The sequence below is a fragment of the Chiloscyllium plagiosum genome, chromosome 8, assembly GCF_004010195.1.
Source record: "Chiloscyllium plagiosum isolate BGI_BamShark_2017 chromosome 8, ASM401019v2, whole genome shotgun sequence".
Lineage (NCBI taxonomy): Eukaryota > Metazoa > Chordata > Chondrichthyes > Orectolobiformes > Hemiscylliidae > Chiloscyllium > Chiloscyllium plagiosum.
Genome location: NC_057717.1, coordinates 102,075,832 through 102,095,342, shown reverse-complemented (window position 1 = coordinate 102,095,342; position 19,511 = coordinate 102,075,832). Strand labels below are relative to the sequence as shown.

General features: G+C 42.1%; 1 protein-coding gene across 1 annotated transcript in view; it reads right to left on the bottom strand.

Annotated features, from left to right (window-relative positions):
- Positions 1-19,511, bottom strand: part of LOC122552261 (complement C3-like) — a 111,106-nt gene that overhangs the window by 11,210 nt on the left and 80,385 nt on the right. Inside the window, exons 33-37 of the mRNA XM_043694948.1 lie at positions 15,957-16,008; positions 13,938-14,025; positions 8,674-8,763; positions 6,122-6,227; positions 5,519-5,608 (exon numbers count right to left, since the gene is read on the bottom strand). Coding sequence (XP_043550883.1) covers positions 5,519-5,608; positions 6,122-6,227; positions 8,674-8,763; positions 13,938-14,025; positions 15,957-16,008 — 426 coding nt within the window. The remainder of the gene's footprint in view (positions 1-5,518; positions 5,609-6,121; positions 6,228-8,673; positions 8,764-13,937; positions 14,026-15,956; positions 16,009-19,511) is intronic.

The window sequence follows — 19,511 nt, the reverse complement described above, 5'->3', positions numbered from 1 at the left end:
ACAGCTATAAAACTCAGTCATAAAAACAGCTAGATGTTCTCCCTGCAATGAGCTCAAGTAACCAAGATACACTATTATCTGGAATTATGTGGGGCTGAATCCCGTGTTCTTTTGGCTAAGTCCAAACTACATTGAGTTTTTGGAGGAATTTTTGTAGTGAAGCATAGCAGGTCTTCACACCTTATTGTACAAAACTTGCTACGTTAATTATCTACCCACATCGCATGCTGTCTCTCATGTCTGATTTCTACCCCATCTTATCACACACCATCCCCAGAATGATTCAGTACTCAGTGGATACCTCTTGTGCCTGCCCCATGTCAGAAAGGCAACTGAGCATATGGACAAATTTTAACAAATTGACGCTGCTCGTCCCTGGCAAAATCATAGAGTCAGAGAGAGGTACAACACGGAAACAGACCCTTAGGTCCAACTCGTCCATGCCGATCAGATATCCTGAATAAATCTAGTCCCATTTGCCAGCACATGGCTCATATTCCTCTAAACCCTTCTTATTCACAAACCCATCCAGATGCCTTTTAAATCTTACAATTGTACCTACCTCCACCACTTCCTATGGAAGTTCCTTCCTTACACGCACCACCCTGTGTGTGAAAAAGTCCCCCTTTAGATTGTTTTTAAATTTTTACCCTCTCACCATAAACCTATGCCCTCTAGTTTTGATTCCAATATCTGGGGAAAAGACCTTCACCATTCACCCTATCCATGCCCCTCATGATTTTATAAACCTCTATAAGGTCACCCCTCAGCCTCTGACACTCCAAGGAAAACAGCCCCAGTCTGTTCAGCCTCTCCCTATAGCTCAAACCAACATTCTTGTACATCTTTTCTGAACCCTTTCAAGTTTCACAACATCCTTCCAATAGTCATGGCACAACAGCCAAAAGACCATGCTACCCTTGGCACATTGTACTGTGGCTGATGCTCCCTTGCACGCACATTGTCATTCTCTCACACAAATTGCTGTTTAATCACCATTGCAGATACCTCACCTTCCTATGGCTACATTTTGTGTAAAATAGCCCCTTGATCAGCACAATCCTGTATCCAATATCCATTGTAGATCCATATCGTATTATTGTCCAGTCAGAGAACATCACATACAGCTAATCAATCGTATACTTTCAAATACAAAATTGAGCTTTTATTTCCAGACAGCTTATTAGAGATCCACTGGGGAGGTGATGGCCCAATATATTTTCACTTGACTGTTAATCCAGAGACCCAGGCAATGTTACAGCTTCAAATCCCACCAGAACACACACTGGAGATTGAACTCAACAAAAATCTGGAATTAAGAATCTAATAAAGACATTGTTGAAGGTCAGGGAAAGCCCATCTTGTTCTTTGATGTTTTTTTAGGGAAGGAAACTGCCTTCCTTACCTGGTCTGGCCTGTGACCATATAGAGGTAGACAAAATATGAGTGCATGGATAGGATAAATAGACAAGGTCTTTTCCCTGGGGTGAGGGGAATCCAGAACTAGAGGGGAAGAGGGGAAAGATATAAAAGAGACCTAAGGGACGACTTTTTCATGCAGATGGTGGTACGTGTATGGAATGAGCTGCCAGAGGAAGTGGTGGAGGCTGGAACAATTGCAACACTTAAAAGGCATTTGGATGGGTATATGAATAGGAAGGGTTTGGAGGGATGTGGGCCGGGTGCTGACAGGTGGGACTATATTGGGTTGGGATATCTGGTCAGCATGGACGGGTTGGACCGAAGAGTCTGTTTCCGTGCTGTACATCTCTATGACTCTATGACTCTTAACTGCCCTCTGGGATGGATATTAAAGCTGCCTCAGCCAGTGATATCTTCATCCCATGACTGAATTTTGAAAAAATGTCATGACCGTTGTGATGATTTGGCAGATACTTGATGCCAATGTCAATGGACGTGTGTGTGTGATTAGTGCCCATGGGATAATGCCCTGAGATGTTGTCCAGTGTCCATCATGGGGGTGGCTCAGAGAAAACAGCAAGCTGAATTTGCCAGGTACACAATCTGGTTTTCCTTTTTGGGTTTTCCCCATCATCGAGTTTGTTTGGCAAGTTTGCTAAGAAGGGAGTGTGAACAACAATGAGCCGCACTGTGGCATTAACAGTGTATTTCACAAGCGTTAATTCCAGTCAACTGGCATCTTGAGTCAGAATCTCGCCATGCTATTCTGACAAGCAGAAAAAATGGTGCGTGATGGTCTAGATGTCATGCCCGATTCTGCCATCCATCTCGCCAAAGCCTACATTGCTCAAAGCCCTATTAGGTTCCATTCATAATTTTCAATTGTTTTCAAGAGTTTCACTTTCCCTTAAAAATCCATAATCCTTCAAACTAAGTGAACAGAAATTGTTAAATATAAAGACATCATAAGTTACAATATCCAATTTTTTTTTTCATATCCATATCTCAAAAAGATTGCAGCAATATTTTCTTCTGGGAAAGATTTATTATGCTGATCAAAGTATTTTACCATTCCTCTTATCCTTCAATTACAATTTGCCTAAAATTGCAACAGGTCCATGGTAGAGCCATCTCCCAGGCCCTAGAATCCTCCCTGGATCATCTGGATAACAAGAAGACCTATGTCAGACTCCTATTGAGTGATTTTTGCTCTTCTTTCAACACCATAATTCCAACCAAGCTCATCTCCTAACTCTGAGACTAAGGAACTGTATTCCCCTCTCTGCAATTGTACCCTTGACTTCCAGACCCACAGACTGCAATCAATAAGGACAGGCAACAAAAACTCCCCCTTAAGACTGGTGCCCTAGATGCTTATGTACTCAACCCCTCACTCCTTACACACTCACAACTGTGTGGCCAAATTCTGCTCTAACTCTGTTTACGAGTTTGCTGACCACTGTAGTGGGTCGGATCTTAAACAATGATGAGACAGAGTACAGAAAAGAGACAGAGAGCTTAAGGGCATGTGCAAAGAGAACTATCTCTCCCTCAATGTCAGCAAAATGGAGGAGCTGGTCATTGACTTCAGGAAGTGGTGTAGAGGGCACCCCCCTGTCTGTATCAATGGAGCTGAGGTGAAGATGGTCAACAGCTTTCAAGTTCCCGGGGAGACGATCACCAACAATCTCCAACAATCTGTCCTGGTACATCCATGCTGGCGCAATGGTTAAGAAAGCACACCAATGCCTCTCCTCCCCCAGGAGGCTAAGGAAATCTAGCATGTCCACAAGGACTCTTACCAATTTTCACAGACGCACCACAGAAAGTATCCTATCTGGATGCATCACAGTTTGGTGTGGCAACTGCTCTGCCCAAGACAGCGAGAAACTACAGAGAGTTGTGAACACAGCCCTGTCCATCACACAAACCAGCCTCCCATCCATTGACTCCATCTACACTTACCACTTCCTCGGGAAAGCAGCCAATATCATCAAAGACCCCTCCCACCCCAGTTAGTGTCTCTTCCACCCTCTTCTGTTGGGAGGAAGATGAAATAATTTGAAAACACACAGCAACAGATTCAAGAACAGCTTCCTCTCTGTTGCTATCAGACTTTTGAACAGGCCTCTCATATATTAGAGTTGATCATCCTCTGCACCTTCTCTGTCGCTGTAACACACTATTCTGCATTCTGTTCTACTACCCTGATGTACTTATGGGAGGTATGATTTGTCTGGAAAGTATGCAAAACTCTTCCCTGTATCACGGTACATGGCAATAATAAATTAAAATCCTTCTTCAAAATCTCCTTTTTGATATAAAGTAGACTTTTGCAACCTTGCCTTAATTCTGGAAGAAGTTGTTCTTGATGCAATTAGAGCACAGGGACAGCAGCAAAGTGGGCCATTCAGCCCTTCAAGTTGAATTACGTCTTCACTTGGAAGGTCTTGATCTTCTTCCTCAGAAGACGGCACCTGTTCTCTCAGCCCTGCAGTATCGGTCACATCCCCTCCATATCTGCTCCAGTTATGCAGACCACAACATGAAAGGATTGTGTAGCACACTCTGGATCATCTACTATATACACCCCAAACTGACCCCAGCACTGGAGAGTCACCTTCATGAGCTATCATCTGCTTCACAATACCCAGGATGGAAGAATAGCTACTTTTCCAAACTATTTCATTAAATGCATTTTAAAACATGTCAAAGAATGATATATGCAAAGAGAAAATGTGGCTTTTTATAGCTTTCGGGTGACCAACAATCACCAGAGTTTGAACTCTTAGAGATGACCTTACTGAAACAGAATTCTTACAGGGCTTGACAATTTGGAACATTGCGTGCAATTCTGGTCCCCTTCCTATTGGAAGGATGTTGTGAAACTTGAAAGGGTTCAGGAAAGATTCGCAGGGACGTTGCCAGGGTTGGAGCGTTTGAGCTCGCTGGAAGAGAAAGCCATGGACTCCAGTATGAATTCTGCCCATCAACTAATACTCCTGTGTTCGACATTGTTGTCACTCATGTATGTATGGCTATACTTCATATTCATAAAACAGGCTGGGGCTATTTTCCCAGGAGCGTCGGAGGCTGAGGGGTGACCTTATTGAGATTTTAAAAATCATGAGGGGCGTGGATCGGATAAAGAGACAAAATCTTTTCCCTGTGATAGAGCAGTCCGGAACTAGAGGGGAAAGGTTTACCGTGAGAAGGGAAAGATATAAAAGGGTCCTAAGGGGCAACTTTTTCTCACAGAGGGTGGTAGGTGGATGGAATGAGCTGCCAGAGGAAGTGGTGGAGGCTGGTATAAATGCAACATTTAAAAGGCATCTGGATGGGTATATGAATAGGAAATGTTTGGAGGGATATGGGCCAAGTGCTGGCAAATGGGACTAGATTGGGTTGGGATATCTGGTCAGCATGAACAAGTTGGACCGAAGGGTCTGTTTCCATGCTGTACATCTCTATGACTCTAAGCTTGATGCTGACAGGTTTTTCTCTGCTGGCTGGAGAGCATGACCTGAGAATGAAAGGCTGGTAATTTAGGACTTAAATAAGGAGACACTTCTACCCTGGTCATGCTCCTGTTTTATGAAGATGAAGTATAGCCATACATACATGAGTGACGACCATGTCTAACACAGGAGTGTCAGGTGGTGGACAGAATGCAGGCTGGGGTCAATGGCTTTCCATTACACAGTGACAATGCTCAAAGGAAGGAGCTATACTCACAGGCAGTGCAGGTTAAAGAAATTTAACAACAATGTTAAATTCCATCTCCATCACTGGAAGTGGAATCCAGCATAAGAACAGGATCTAAGTAGATTGGCTACGACCCATGTACACAATTACTAAAATGCTCTGCATTCTCTGGGGTATTAAAACTGATGTAAGTCAAGTTTGCACTAGAAACCAAGGCATCACAAATGGTATATCTACATCAATTGATGTTAACATGAAAGAAAATATCATCCAACAACAATTGCATTCCCGGGAATAATAGCACCACATGAAACTTTTAACGTAGATTACAGCCTGAACATAATTAAATGAAAAAATATACCCATATAAATCTAATAAAACTGAATCTTACCTTCTGCACATCTGCAAACATCACCTTGACAGATTTTGCTCAGCATGGAACTCCTTTCATTGACATTGTAGAATTTAGTGCAACTGTTCTCTGCATGAAGGTAATGAAATTGACATAAATATAGCGTAGCTGTATTAAGACAAGCAATATGAACTACTCACCCTCAACGTAAAGTACGAAAACTGACTTCCTAATAAAGCCTCTCTGAAAATCATGAATGGAACACCTTGATTATGAACCCAAAATTTACTGTGTGCAAGAATAATCATGTAAAGTTTCTTTGTCCTGAGATAGAAAACAATTATCAAATTTAGATAAATTCATTTCACAATTAATACTTAGAGATTCCTAACTTTAGCATACCTCCTTTTTTGAGAAGTGAACTGAATTTTATCATTTTGTCAAGTCAACAAATATTTTAATCTCCACAATTGAGTCTATTTCAAAAACCTTTAATTGTTTTTTATATAGCTGTCCTGTGTTCATTGTCCTACTTTTCCTTTGACATACAATTTTTCAAGCAACTTTACATTTTCTTTCTTTCTTATGTTAACTTGGTTTCCCTTGGGTGGAAATCAGTAATGTAGTCTTGCAAATACTTACCTGTGTCATAATATTCGTAAATCTTAACAGAAGCTGGTTGTATAAGTCCGACTTTGAAGAACTGATGTACTTTAAATCCGAAACAAGTTTCTTCTAAGTGTGAAACCTGTTTGTGATTTGGAAGAGAAAATCAGAACACAATTGATCAATTAAATAAAGTCCCAAAAAGCTGCTCTCTCATTGGACTGGTAGCAGTTTAACCCGAGGGTCACCATAACTCAGGCAAGAGGCAAAGTTGAACACAGAAACATAGAGGATAGGAGCAGAAGGAGGCCATTTGGCCCTTTGAACCTGCTCTGCCATTCATCACCATAATTGGTTGATGTCCAACCCAACAGCCAAATCCTGCTTTCTCCCCATAACCTTTGATCCCATTCCTCCCAAGTGCTGTATCTATCCACCTCTTGAACACATTCAATGTTTTGGCATCAACTCCTTCCTGTGGTAATGGATTCCACAGGCTCCCCACTCTTTGGGTGAAGAAATGCCTCCTCATCTCCGTCCTAAATGGTCCACCCCGAATCCTCAGAGTGTGACCCCTGGTTCTGGATGCACCTACCATCAGGAATATCCTCCCTGTATCTACCCTGTCTAGTCCTGTTAGAATTTTATAAGTCTCTGTGAGATCTTCCCTCACATTTCTGCGCTCCAGTGAAAACAATCCTAAACTAGTCAATCCCTCCTCATACATCAGTCCCACCATCCCCGGAATCAACTCAGTAAAGTTTAGCTCCACTCCCTTGAGAGCGAGAGCATCCTTCCTTAGAAAAGAAGACCAAAACTTCACACAATATTCTAGGGGTGGCCTCACCAGGGTCCTGTACAACTGCAACAACACATCCCTGCTCCTGGACTTGAAATCTCTTGCAATGAAGGCCAACATACCATTTCCCTCTTTATTGCCTGCTGCACCTGAATACATACCTTCAGCAACAGGTGTACAAGGACACCCAGGTCCCACTGTACACTCCCCTCTCCCAATTTATACCCATTCAGGTAGTAATCTGCCTTCTCATTTTTGTTTCCAAAGTGAATAACCTCACATTTATCCAAATTATACTCCATCTGCCATTGATTGGCCCACTCACCCAACCTATCCAGATCATGCTGAAGGACTTCTGCATCTTCATTACAGTTCACCCTCCCACCCAACTTGGTATCATCTGCAAACTCTAAGATGTTACACTTTGTTCCCTCATCCAAGTAATTAATATATATTGTTGAGAAAGAGTATCCTGCATGATCATCTCAGCCAGTGAGGGAACTGGACCTACATTGTTGGTATCAATGTTGCATCTCAAATCAGACATCCAGCCAACAGAGCTAACCAACATACAGTTAATAAAATTTAGCTTAATGGATTAGTTCAAATATGTGAAATGAAGGAAATGGTGCAGCAATATTGGAAATGCAATTCACCTGAAGAGTGTTTCAGAAGTGTTAAAGATAGACAAAACGTTGACAAAACCTTATACTATGCATGCATGGTTGAAATGTTCAACACCATTAAAACTCAATTGTTAACACAATCCGAATTAAATTCTAATTTGATCAGAATAGCTTCTAACTTCTGAAACCTAGTGACAAAAAAAAATTAAAATCCAACTCATTAGCATGGTAGATGGTAAAGTTCTCAAATTTTTCATTTTGAGCTTCAGTTTAAATTTAGCAGAGGAGAAAGTGAGGTCTGCAGACGCTGGAGATCAAAGTTGAAACTTTATTGCTGGAACAGCACAGCAGGTCAGGCAGCATCCAGGGAACAGGAGATTCGACGTTTCGGGCACAGGGCCTGTGCCCGAAACGTCGAATCTCCTGTTCCCTAGATGCTGCCTGACCTGCTGTGCTGTTCCAGCAATAAAGTTTCAACTTAAATTTAGCAGATACTTAAGAGAAGGGGCTGACTACGCTGTACAAGAGATGACATCAGTAAGGGAGTGGTGTGGTTAGCTCAGCTGGATGGATGGTTGGTTCAGAACGCAGAGTGATGCCAACAGTGTAGGTTATTTCCCACACTAGCTGAGGGTACCATGAAGGACTTACCTTCTCAATCTCTCCCTTTACCTGAGGGATGGTGAGCATACAGTCAGAATTTGGTGAAATAAATACTCTTCCTTAGTAAGATGTGCAAAGGAAGTAGAACCAGAGCATTTTTCTTGCGTTGCTGGAGCAGGTTGTTCATGGATCATTTGTCACAGACACTCAAAGTATCTTACTGACAAACAGTGGAGTCTTTTGTACCAAACAGGTTAATAGAAATGAACAATGCTTGCATATCATTGTTGTTAAAATGATGTTGCTCACTTCAATGCAAAATACATAGTCTGTTGGATGATGTCCCAAAGTTAGAGCACGGATCAGATTAGGGTTAATTTTTTAAGCTTTCCCAATCTGGGAGCAACTAAGCTGGTAAACAACTAAATGGGGCTGTGTGGGTTTCCTTACCGGGAGTACACCAGCTTAGAAAAATTCAAAATGACCAACACAGCTACAAACATTTTGGGACCAAGTGCCAACATCTTTCTTTTTTTGTGGAAATGTAAGTAGTTTCTTACCGAATCCAAATAAATAATCAATGATCCTTGAGCTGATAACGCCTTGTCTAGTTCAAATCTTGATATATAGGTATCGACTCCATTTTGAAGCTGGAAATAAAGGTTAATAAATTATTGGATAGAAACATATTGCAACAATGTTAAGGATATAGAACTAGATTTGAATGTTCAAGGGATGACGTGGTTGTCAGATCACTTGCTCCATTTTTATATGTAATCAGGTAGACAGCTCCTGTCTCTGCAGAGGACATAAAAATTCTTAAGATCAATGATCTCCAAGAGAATATTCAAACTGAGTTCAGTCATAAATGAAAATATTGTCCCAGTCATGGCTGCCACCATCAGATACATTCCTACCTCAACCAACAGCATTTATATCTTCTTCAACTTGTGTGCCCACTCAGGAAATTAAGGGACATGGAGATCACAAGAGGAGATCAAGTCAAGGTCAGCCGTGACCTTATTGAGTGGCAGCACAACGTTGACATTTCAAATGGCTGACACCAGCCCCCACTTCTTAAGTTCGTCAAAGACAAATTGGTCATTTGTTGGGCTGGTTGCAAGAGATCCTGCTGTGAACGAGTTATGTAATAGCTTTCTATTGTTTGAAGCGATGCAGTTAAGTGAAACACTTTGAGATATTTCTCAAAGGTCACGAGGTTGCAAAACTAAGAATTAGGAGCTTGAATAGGATGAAAAGACCCTATGGCCTATTCTGTCAGACAACATAATCATGAATATCTATTTAAACTGTACCTTCCCTCACTGTCTTCTTATAATTCCCTCAATGCCTAAATTTCACTCTTGAATCCCTCCCAAATAAATGGCCATCCACAGCTGTTTGCGAGGACACCTCCAAAAATTCACAACTCTCGAGTAAAGAAATTTCTCCCCAACTCAGGCATCTGAATGGCTGACCACTTATCTGAAGACAATGCTCTTCATTCAGGGAGACAGCCTCTCCACATTTACCCCACCAGCGACTCAAACAAGGTGACCCACTATAATGAGATCATCTCTCACACTTCCAAAGCTATTGGCCATTCTACTCAATCTCTCATCACAGGATAGCCCTGTCATCCCCAGGAATCAATGAACATTACACATTATGGCTTTGTTAACAAGGACACTGGAAGTCTACAGAATTGTACACCAGGGCGCAGACTCACCAAAGCTCAGAACATGAGCCACAAAACATCCTTTCTCTCATAGTTTAAACTCTTTGTAATAAAGGCCAAGTTATTAGCTCCCTTTATAACTTTTTCGCTGCATGGCCATTCACAGCTTTGTGCACAAGGAGAACCGAATCTCCTCAAATATCAACATTTACTAGCTTGTCATCTTTTTTAAAAAAAAATGTATTCTGGTTTCCTTTCTTCCTATCAGTGTGGTTAATCCACGCTTACCCATTCACTTCCAAAATACATTCAATGAACAGTTTCCCCAAGTTTCTTTTTGTTCTTCCAGATTATACGAAAATTGGAATCCCAATAGTAACTCCATACCTTTGACACAAGGTGCCCCCATTTTGTGTTTTACGCTCTGATTATTGTTAGGGAGACCATAACTATTCTTACAATTGCTACAGAGAATGCTGGAGAAACTCAGCAGGTCAGGTATCATCTGTGGAGAGAGAAACATTCAATGCCTCAAGTCCCATATGACCTTTTTTCATGACAGACTCGAAATGTCAACTGTATTTTTTAAAATCTCTTCATAGATGCTGCCAGAGCAGATGAGTTTCTTCAGCATTCTCTGTATTTGTTTCAGACTTCCAGCATCAGCAGTGGTTTGTTTTTATAACTACACCTAGATTTGTTGTTCTACATTATTTCTCAGCTCCACCCATACTGATTCAGCATGGAGGCGGGGTGATCATAATATGGTTGAATTTACTCTGCAAGTTGAGAGGGAGAAGATAGAATCAGAGGTAACAGCATTACAGTTGAATACAGGCAACTGCAGAGGCACGAGGGAAGAGTTGGGTAGAATTGACTGGGAGAGGAGCTCAGCAGGAAAGACAGTGGAACAGCAATGGCAGGAGTTTCTGGAAATAATTCAGGAGACATGGCAGGGATTCATCCCGAGGAAAAAGAGGCATGGTACAGGGAGGATGAGGCAACCCTGGCTGACCAGGGAAGTCAGGGATAGCATAAAGCAAAACAGAAAGCATATAATGAGGTGAAGGGCAATGGGAAACCAGAGGATTGGGAAGCTTACAAAAACCAACACAGGGCAACAAAAAAAGAAATAAGGAGGGCGAAGATTAAGTATGAGGGTAAGCTAGTCAGTGATATAAAGGAAGACTGTAAGAGTTTCTTTAGCTATACAAGGGGCAAAAGAGACGCAAAGGTGGACATTGTGCTGCTGCATAATGATGCTGGTGAAATAGTAGTGGGAAACAAGGAAATGGCTGAAGAACTGATTCATTACTTCGGGTCAGTCTTCACAGTGGAAGACAGGAGTAATATCCCAAAAAGTTCAGAGAGTAGGTGGGCAAAGCAAAGTATGGTGGTCATCACCAAGGAGAAGGTGCTAGAAAAACTGAATGGCGTGAAGATGGATAGGTCACCTGCACCAGATGGACTACACCCCAGAGTTCTAAGGGAGATAGCTGAAGAGGTAGTGGAGGCTTTAGTGGTCATCTTTCAGGATTCGCTAGAATCAGGAAGGGTCCCAGAGGACTGGAAAATTGCTAACATGATACCCCTGTTTAAAAAGGGAGTAAGGCAAAAGATGAAAAATTATAGACCGATTACCCAACATCGATCATAGGTAAGATCCTGGAATCCATTGTGAAGGATGAGATTTCTGAATACTTGGAAGTATATGTAAAATAGGGCAAAGTCAGCATGGTTTCATCAAGGGGAGGTCCTGTCTGACAAATCTTCTGGAATTCTTTGACGAAGTAATAAGCAGGTTAGACCAAGGAGAGCCAGTGGATGTAATCTACTTGGACTTCAAGAAGGACTTTGACACGGTGCTGCACAGGAGGCTACTGAGTAAGATAAGGGCCCATGGTGTTAGAGGCAATGTGCTAGCCTGGATAGAAGCTTGGCTGTCTGGCAGAAAGCAGAGAGTGGGGATAAAAGGGTCCTTCTCAGGATGGCAGCCGGTGACAAGTGGTGTTCTGCAAGGCTCAGTTTTGGAACCACAACTTTTCGCTTTATACATTTATGATCTAGATGAAGGAACTGAGGGCATTCTGGCTAAGTTTGCAGATGATACAAAGATTGGAGAGGGACAGGTAGCATTGAGGAGGCAGGGAGGCTGCAGAAAGATTTGGACAGGTTAGGAGATTGGGCAAAGAAGTGGCAGATGGAGTACAATGTGTGAAAGTTTGAGGTCCTGCACTTTGGTCGGAAAAATAGAGGCATGGACTATTTTCTAAATAGGAAGAAAATTCAGAAGTCTGAAGTGCAAAGGGTCCTGCACTTTGGTCGGAAAAATAGAGGCATGGACTATTTTCTAAATGAGGAGAAAATTCAGAAGTCTGAAGTGCAAAGGACTTGGGGTTTCTAGTCCAGGATTCTTTCAAGGTAAACTTGCAGGTTGAGTCAGTAGTTAGGAAAGCAAATGCAATGATGGCATTTATTTTGAGAGGATTTGAATATAAAAGCGGGATGTACTTCTGAGGATCTATAAGGCTCTGGTCAGACCATATTTGGAGTATTGTGCACAGTTTTGGGCCCCATATCTCAGGAAGGATGCACCGGCCCTGGAGCGTGTTCAGAGGAGATTCACAAGAATTGTCCCAGGAATGAAAAGCTTAACATATGAGGAATGTTGAGGACTCTAAGTCTCGACTCACTAAGGTTTAGAAAGATGAGGGGGGGGATCTAATTGAAACAGACAGAGTACTGAATGGCCTGGACAGAGTGGATGTTGGGAAGATGTTTCCATTGGTAGAAGAGACTAGAACCTGAGGGCACAGCCTTAGAGTAAAGGGAAGACCTTTTAGAACTGAGATAAAGAGAAACTTCTTCAGCCAGAGAGTGGTGAATCTATGGAATGAATTGTCACAGAAGGCGATGGAGGCCAGGTCATTGAATGTATTTAAGACTGAGGTAGATTGATTCCTGATTGTCAAGGGAATCAAAGGTTATGGGGAGAAAGTGGGAGCATAGGGTTGAGAAACTCATCAGCCATGATTGAATGGTGAAGCAGACCCGATGGGCTGAATGGCCTAATTCCTATGTCTTGTGGTCTTATGTCAATTTTCCAGATTAAGATCCTCTCTAACCTACTGTCTTGATCTCATGCTTTATCACCACGGTTATTCCATATGCCTTTCAACATTGTATTATTGCTTTCATCCCCAGTCTTAGTTACTCTGCAATCACATGTCAGTAATAGCTACTGGGTCAAAACATTTTATCTCTATTTTTGTAATTAATGCACTCTTTTTTACTCATTAACAGAATTAGGGCATCGCGGGCTAGCTAGCATCTCTGAGGAGATGCTGGAGATCAGATTTGAGAGTGTGTGGTGCTGGAAAAGCACAGCAAGTCAGGCAGCATCTGAGGAGCAGGAGAATCGACATTTCGGGAAAAAGCCCTTCATCAGAAATGAGGCCTACTCCTCAGATGCTGCCTGACCTGTTGTGCTTTTCCAGCACCACACTCTTGACTCAGCTAGCATTTATTGCCCATCCCTAATTGGCCAGAGGGAAGTTAAGAGTCAACCACATTGCTGTGGGTCTGAAGTCATGTGTAGGCCAGACCGGGTAAGGACAGCAGTTTCCTTCCCTAAAGGACATTAGTGAACCAGATGGGTTTTTCCAACAATCGACTTATGTTCATCATTAGATTCTTAATTCCAGATTTGAATTGAAATAAAATTCTGCCTTCTGCCGCGGCTAGACTCAAACCTGGGTCACCAGAATGTTATCTGGGTCTCTGGTTTAACAGTGTTGAGCATGCGTTGCTGGAAAAGCACAGCAGGTCAGGCAGCATCCGAGGAGCTGGCAAAATCGACGTTTCGGGCCGGATCCCTTCATCAGGAATTCCTGTTGAAGGGCTCAGGCCCGAAACATCGATTTTTCCTGCTCCTCGGATGCTGCCTGACCTGTTGTGCTTTTCCAGCAACACACTCTCAACTCTGATCTCCAGCATCTGCAGACCTCACTGTCACCTCTCTGGTTTAACAGTCCAGTGATAATACCACTCGGACATCACCTCCCCAGCATTCAGATAAAGCAACATTAATGTTGGTTATGATATAACATAAGCTTTTCCTGTTAAATAATAATCTTTTTTTTTTACCAAATCAAGGTCTGCCAAATCTGGAGAAAATCCTGTCAGCATGGAGATGTCTGCAATGGCCATTGAGGAATCTGCATCACCACGATACCTTGCAAGAGCACATTATTACAATTTTATTTACAAGATTAGCATTTTTAAAAAGTGACAATTGTCAGAAATCAGCAACTTTTATCAAGAGGGTTTGAAGATTGTCGAACATTCTTTTTTCTGATTTTAAAGACATTCCTTTTGGCAATAATTTATCCGTAAAGACATTGTTTTTCAGAATTGTAAATGCTACAAAATTAGATATTACTTTTTAATTTTAAAGAAAAATATTGTTAAAAAAAAGGCTTCTATTTGAAGATAAAAGAATACCAAGAAATAAGAAATTGATTTCATCGAAGGCAGGAGGTCAACCCAGGCAGTCTTCCCCACTATATCTGTTAACCAGACAAGTAGCTTAAAACTCTAGAGGAGTCAAGAGAGATGGTGACTTGTCAAGATGAGGTATCATATATGTGGAATCTAAGTCCATGGGGAAATGTAGGTTTCAGTTAGACTAGCTTGAGGACAAGGGAGAGCTAACTATCTCCACCTCATTGTCAATGGCATTACCATCAGTGAATCAACACCATCATTATCACACAAGTCTTATCAACGACCATAAATGTAGATTGTAATTAATACACCATTTTTATTTATTCATTCGCAGCATTAGGGCATCATTGGCTAGCCAGCATTTATTAGGAGAAAGTGAGGACCCCAGATGCAGTCTTATCTGGTTACAAGAGCAGGGCAGAGATTGAGAATTCTGTTGATGGCCTGATGACTCCTGAAAGTCTGCCCACTATCTACAAGGCACAAGTCAGAGGTGTGCTGGAATACTGTCCACTTGCTTGGATGAATGCCTCTCCAGCAAGACTGAAGAAGTTCATCGCCCCTGAGAGAAAGCAATGTGCTTGATGGCACTCCATCCACCACCTTCAATGCTCACTCATTCCACCATCGGCCCAAGTGGAAACAATGTGCACCAACTGTAAATCGACAAGAGCAAATCACCAAGGCTCTTTTGACCTCATCTTCTAACTCCAAAACCACTAAAGGCTCAAGAGAAAGGGCAACAGGGACAGGGGTACACAATTAGCTACAGGCTTCCCTCCAAGGTAAACACCATCCAGACACATGACTATATTGAAGTTCCAATATTGCCAGTGCATCAAAATCCTGAACTCTCTCCCCAACAGCACAATGATTACATTACAATTACACCAATCTGAATGCAGCAGTTCAAGAAAGCAGCTAATATGAGGGCTAGGTACTAAGGATGCCATCTGTATCTTAAGTTAGAACAGTTTCATTGTTATGGAGGAGTGGAATCCTGACTGGAGAAATCGAAACATGGAATCGAGACAGCACCCTGACTAAAAGCAGGTTTTGGAGATGAGGTGTAAGTGTGTAAGGATAGAGGGGCTCAATTGCAATTGTATTAAACAAGTTGACGAAACACCCAAGGACAGTGAACATTTTACAACGTCATCTAGCATGGAAACCAGGAAAGCAACTTGCCTGGTCAGCAGATGTATGAGAATGGCGTGATGGGTCACAGAAGATGGGTCCAGTGGACAAATTATATTTGAATCATCAGTGAAAAGAGAAAGAAGAGAAACTAAGATAAAAGTTCAGAGGTCGGTCAATAGAAGGTTTGCTTTGATGAGCACCAAGGAAGGAGATGAGCACAGCCAGGTCAGTGGATGGCTTCACTGTTAGTGACAGTAGTCTATGAGCTCCTCATACATAATTGAGCGATGGAGCAGGAGCAGAGAGTTTGATCGTAATTAGATAATCTTTGACTTCATGTGCAAAGATTGTTGATTTTATGAGGAGTAGTTCAATTGACAATGCAAGACTGAACCAATGTTAATACAAGGTTTTAAATATGTGTATTGATTATTTTCCATCCAGAAACTTGCCCAACTAATTTCTTTGACAATATCAGGTCTCAAATGTAATCAATGTATTGAAATCAGCGTTTCTTACTGAGCACAGACGGTTATCAGCAGAGAATTCAGAGCATCTTGGGGTCGATGTGCTGTACCAATGCAAAAGAAAAAGTTATTGCAATTAAGAACACTTCAATTCACAATTATGTACTCAAATGTGGATAAAGGATCAATTAAATTGTACTTATGTTATTCTTTTCCTGATCTAAGGTCATTCTGACAGCCAATCCAGTAATTATAAGGATTAGCCACTATTGTAATAAACATAGTCACCAGTGAAACCCAATTAGCAAACATCAAAGACATAAATGTCAGATCAGCAGATCTCAGTAATGATTTGGGAATAATATTCACCAGAAAACCAGTGTCACTGGGCCGAATTCCTGTAACTCCCTCCCCAAATAGTATTTCAACTGCAGCAGTTAAGAAAAGCAGATCACCATCATTTTCTCAACAGCAATTACAAGTAGGCAATGGACTGTAGCATCATCATCAAGGTTATATCCCAGAAGAGACTTAAAATAATAAAGCTGTCGGCTTCCTGGTATGGGTAAAGATTCTCCCACATCTATCCTGTCAAGCCTCTTAAAAAGAAATCAATTCTCACCCTTCTAAAGACCAAGGAATGTATGACTGGTCATGTAAAAAAAACGCTACAATAGAATACAGGTTGTCATTAATGCAATGGAAGTCTAATGGAATAAAGAATTTGCACACACTCGTGATCAGACTTAAAGGTCATTGAGAAGAAACAAGGACTGTAGGGTTGAGGGACATTAACTACAAAGTCTCAGTTGGAGACGTTGTTGGCCTTGGGGACAATGAGCGGTAATGATAGGTTTAGATAAATCAGACAGAGAAAGCCTTTACAGTGTAGCTAATGGTACAAGGCCTTGAGGGCACAGATTAAAGGTGCCAAATCCTCAAATGCTTCACTTCATTAGTGGTGCTGAGTTCCTTCAGGGTCAAGAACTGGCTGCTAGGCTCCAGTGGGGAGACTGGGAACTGCACTACCTTATCAAACAAAACACACAGCTCCTCAGAACGTGTGCAGTCTACATGCTGGTACAAATGGCTAAACAGACAAAATAAAAGCTCATCAATCAATATGGCTCGATTTTCAACAAATCCCAAGAAGTTTTTTAATGTTCTTATAATGAATCTTTGGGGATTTGCCAAATTGCATATTGAAAGTTCAATTCTTCCCAGCCAAATAACAAGCTCCTAACAGGGCTCAATGGACCATTTATTGGTATTGAAGAGGTCCCCTATTCCTAAACCCCAAAAAAATTTTGAAAATCTCATACTGTCCCAGAAATCTCAGAATCCCAAGGCAATCTTGGGGCCATGATTTTGAAATCATGACCACATTGGTATTTGAAACTCCAGAGTCAAAAAGTGTGGCACTGGAAAAGCACAGCCGGTCAGGCAGCATCTGAGGAGCAGGAAAGAGTCGACGTTTTGGGCGTAAGCTCTTCATTAGGAATAAGGGGGTGGCCCAAGGGGGCTGAGAGATAAATGGGAGGACGGGCGTGAGGCTGGGAGAAACGTAGCTGGGAATGCAATAGGTAGGTGAAGGCGGGGATTGATGGTTATAGGTCGGAGAGCAGGGTGGAGTGGATACATGGGAAGGAAAATAGACAGGTAGGATCGTTCAAGAGTGCAGTGCTGAGTTGGAAGGCTGGATCTGGGACAAGGTGGGGGGAGGGGAAGTGAGGAAACTGACATTGAATCCAAATCAAGGGGCTGGACAGAATTGCTGAAAAGTTGCTTGAGGAAGAACATTTTCTTCACAGCGTACAAACAGGCAGCAGAATTAGGCCATTCAGTCCTTTTGAGATTATTTTAACAATCAGCAAGACCCCAGCTGATCTGCGTGAGTTTCGGAATCCATGTTCTCATCTGCTCCCAATAAGGTTTGATTCCTTTGCCTGACAAGAATCTATCCATCTCTACCTTAAAAGTATTCAACGGTTGTGACTCAAACACCTTCTGAGCCACAGAGTCCCAAAATTAAACAGTCATAGAAAAAAATATCTTCATTTCTGTCTTAAAAGGTCAATGCCTTGCAATCCCTTCCAAAAAAAAACCTTGCAAGAACTGTAACAAACACTACATTGGACAAACAGGCAGAAAACTAGCCACCAGGATACATGAACATAACTAGCCACAAAAAGATATGACCCATTCTCATTAGTATCTTTACACACAGATGAGGAAGGATACCACTTCGACTGGGACAACAAATCTATCCTAGGACAAGCCAAACAGAGACATGCGCGATAATTCCTAGAAGCATGGCATTTCAAGCGGAACTCTATCAACAAACACATTGACCTGGACCCCATTTACCACCCCCGAGAAAAAGAACAGGAAAAGACATCACCCTAGGAAATGACATCACCAACCCAAGGAAACCTAAATACATAAATAGAGATCAGGCCATACCCACCAGTGCTTCATCCAGAGGCTCACTGATTATGTTAGCTAGTATGGTGGCGAAATGTCTGAAAACGAATCTTCCAGCTCAGTGAGCAAACTTACATCCAGGTCAGTCCCTAATTTTTAAACAGTGTTCCTTCGTTCTTTCCATGTCCATGTTGTGAAGGCTATTCAGGATATTTTAAACATCTATCAAGTCACCTCTCTCTTTTCGAAATGAAAGCAAGCCTACTCTCTCCAAGCTTTCCTCAAAAAACAACCCACTCATTCCAGGTATCAATCTAAACCTCACCTGAACTGCCCTCCACACACTTACATCCTTAATGAAATAAGGAGACACGGTATTTGAGAGTCTCTACATTGCCCCATATATCTGAAATGTAACATGCTTAGTTCAAACCTTTTCGTAACAAATGAGAGCATTTCATTACCCTTCTTCATTACTTACTGCACTTGCATTCGAACATTTAGTGACTCATGCATGAAAAACCTAGATCACGCTACATTTCAGAATTTTCCATTCATTGTATTATTTGCTTTCTTCCTGCTAAAGTGAACAACTGGCCAGCTCATTTACGCTATCTGTACCCATCTGCAACCTCAAGTCTAAACCACCAACATCCCACTGTCTCCATCACTGATGCTCTGTAGCAGCAGTGTGTACTATCTACAAGATAGACTGCGGAAATTCACCTAAGCCCCTTAGGCCGCACCTTCCAAACCCAAAACCACTTCCATACAGATGGATAAGGGCAGCAGACAGTTGGAAACCCCACCTCCTGCAAGTTCCCCTACAAGCCACTCACCATCCTGCCTTGGAAATATGTTATTATTCCTTCAGTGTCACTGGGTCAACATCCTAGAATTCTCTTCCTAACAGTGTGCCTGGATACTACACAGACTGCTGTGGTTCAAGAAGGCAGCTCACTGTCAACTTCTTAAGGGCCACAAGACAATAAATGTAGGGTCAGCCAACACATTGAGGGTGGCATGGTGGCTCAGTGATTAGCCCTGCTGCCTCACGGCGCCAGGTTCCTAGCCTCGGGCAACTGTCTGTGTGGAGTTTGCACATTCTCCCCGTGTCTGCGTGGGTTTCCTCCAGGTGCTCCGGTTTCCTCCCACAGTCCAAAGATGTCCAGGTCAGGTGAAT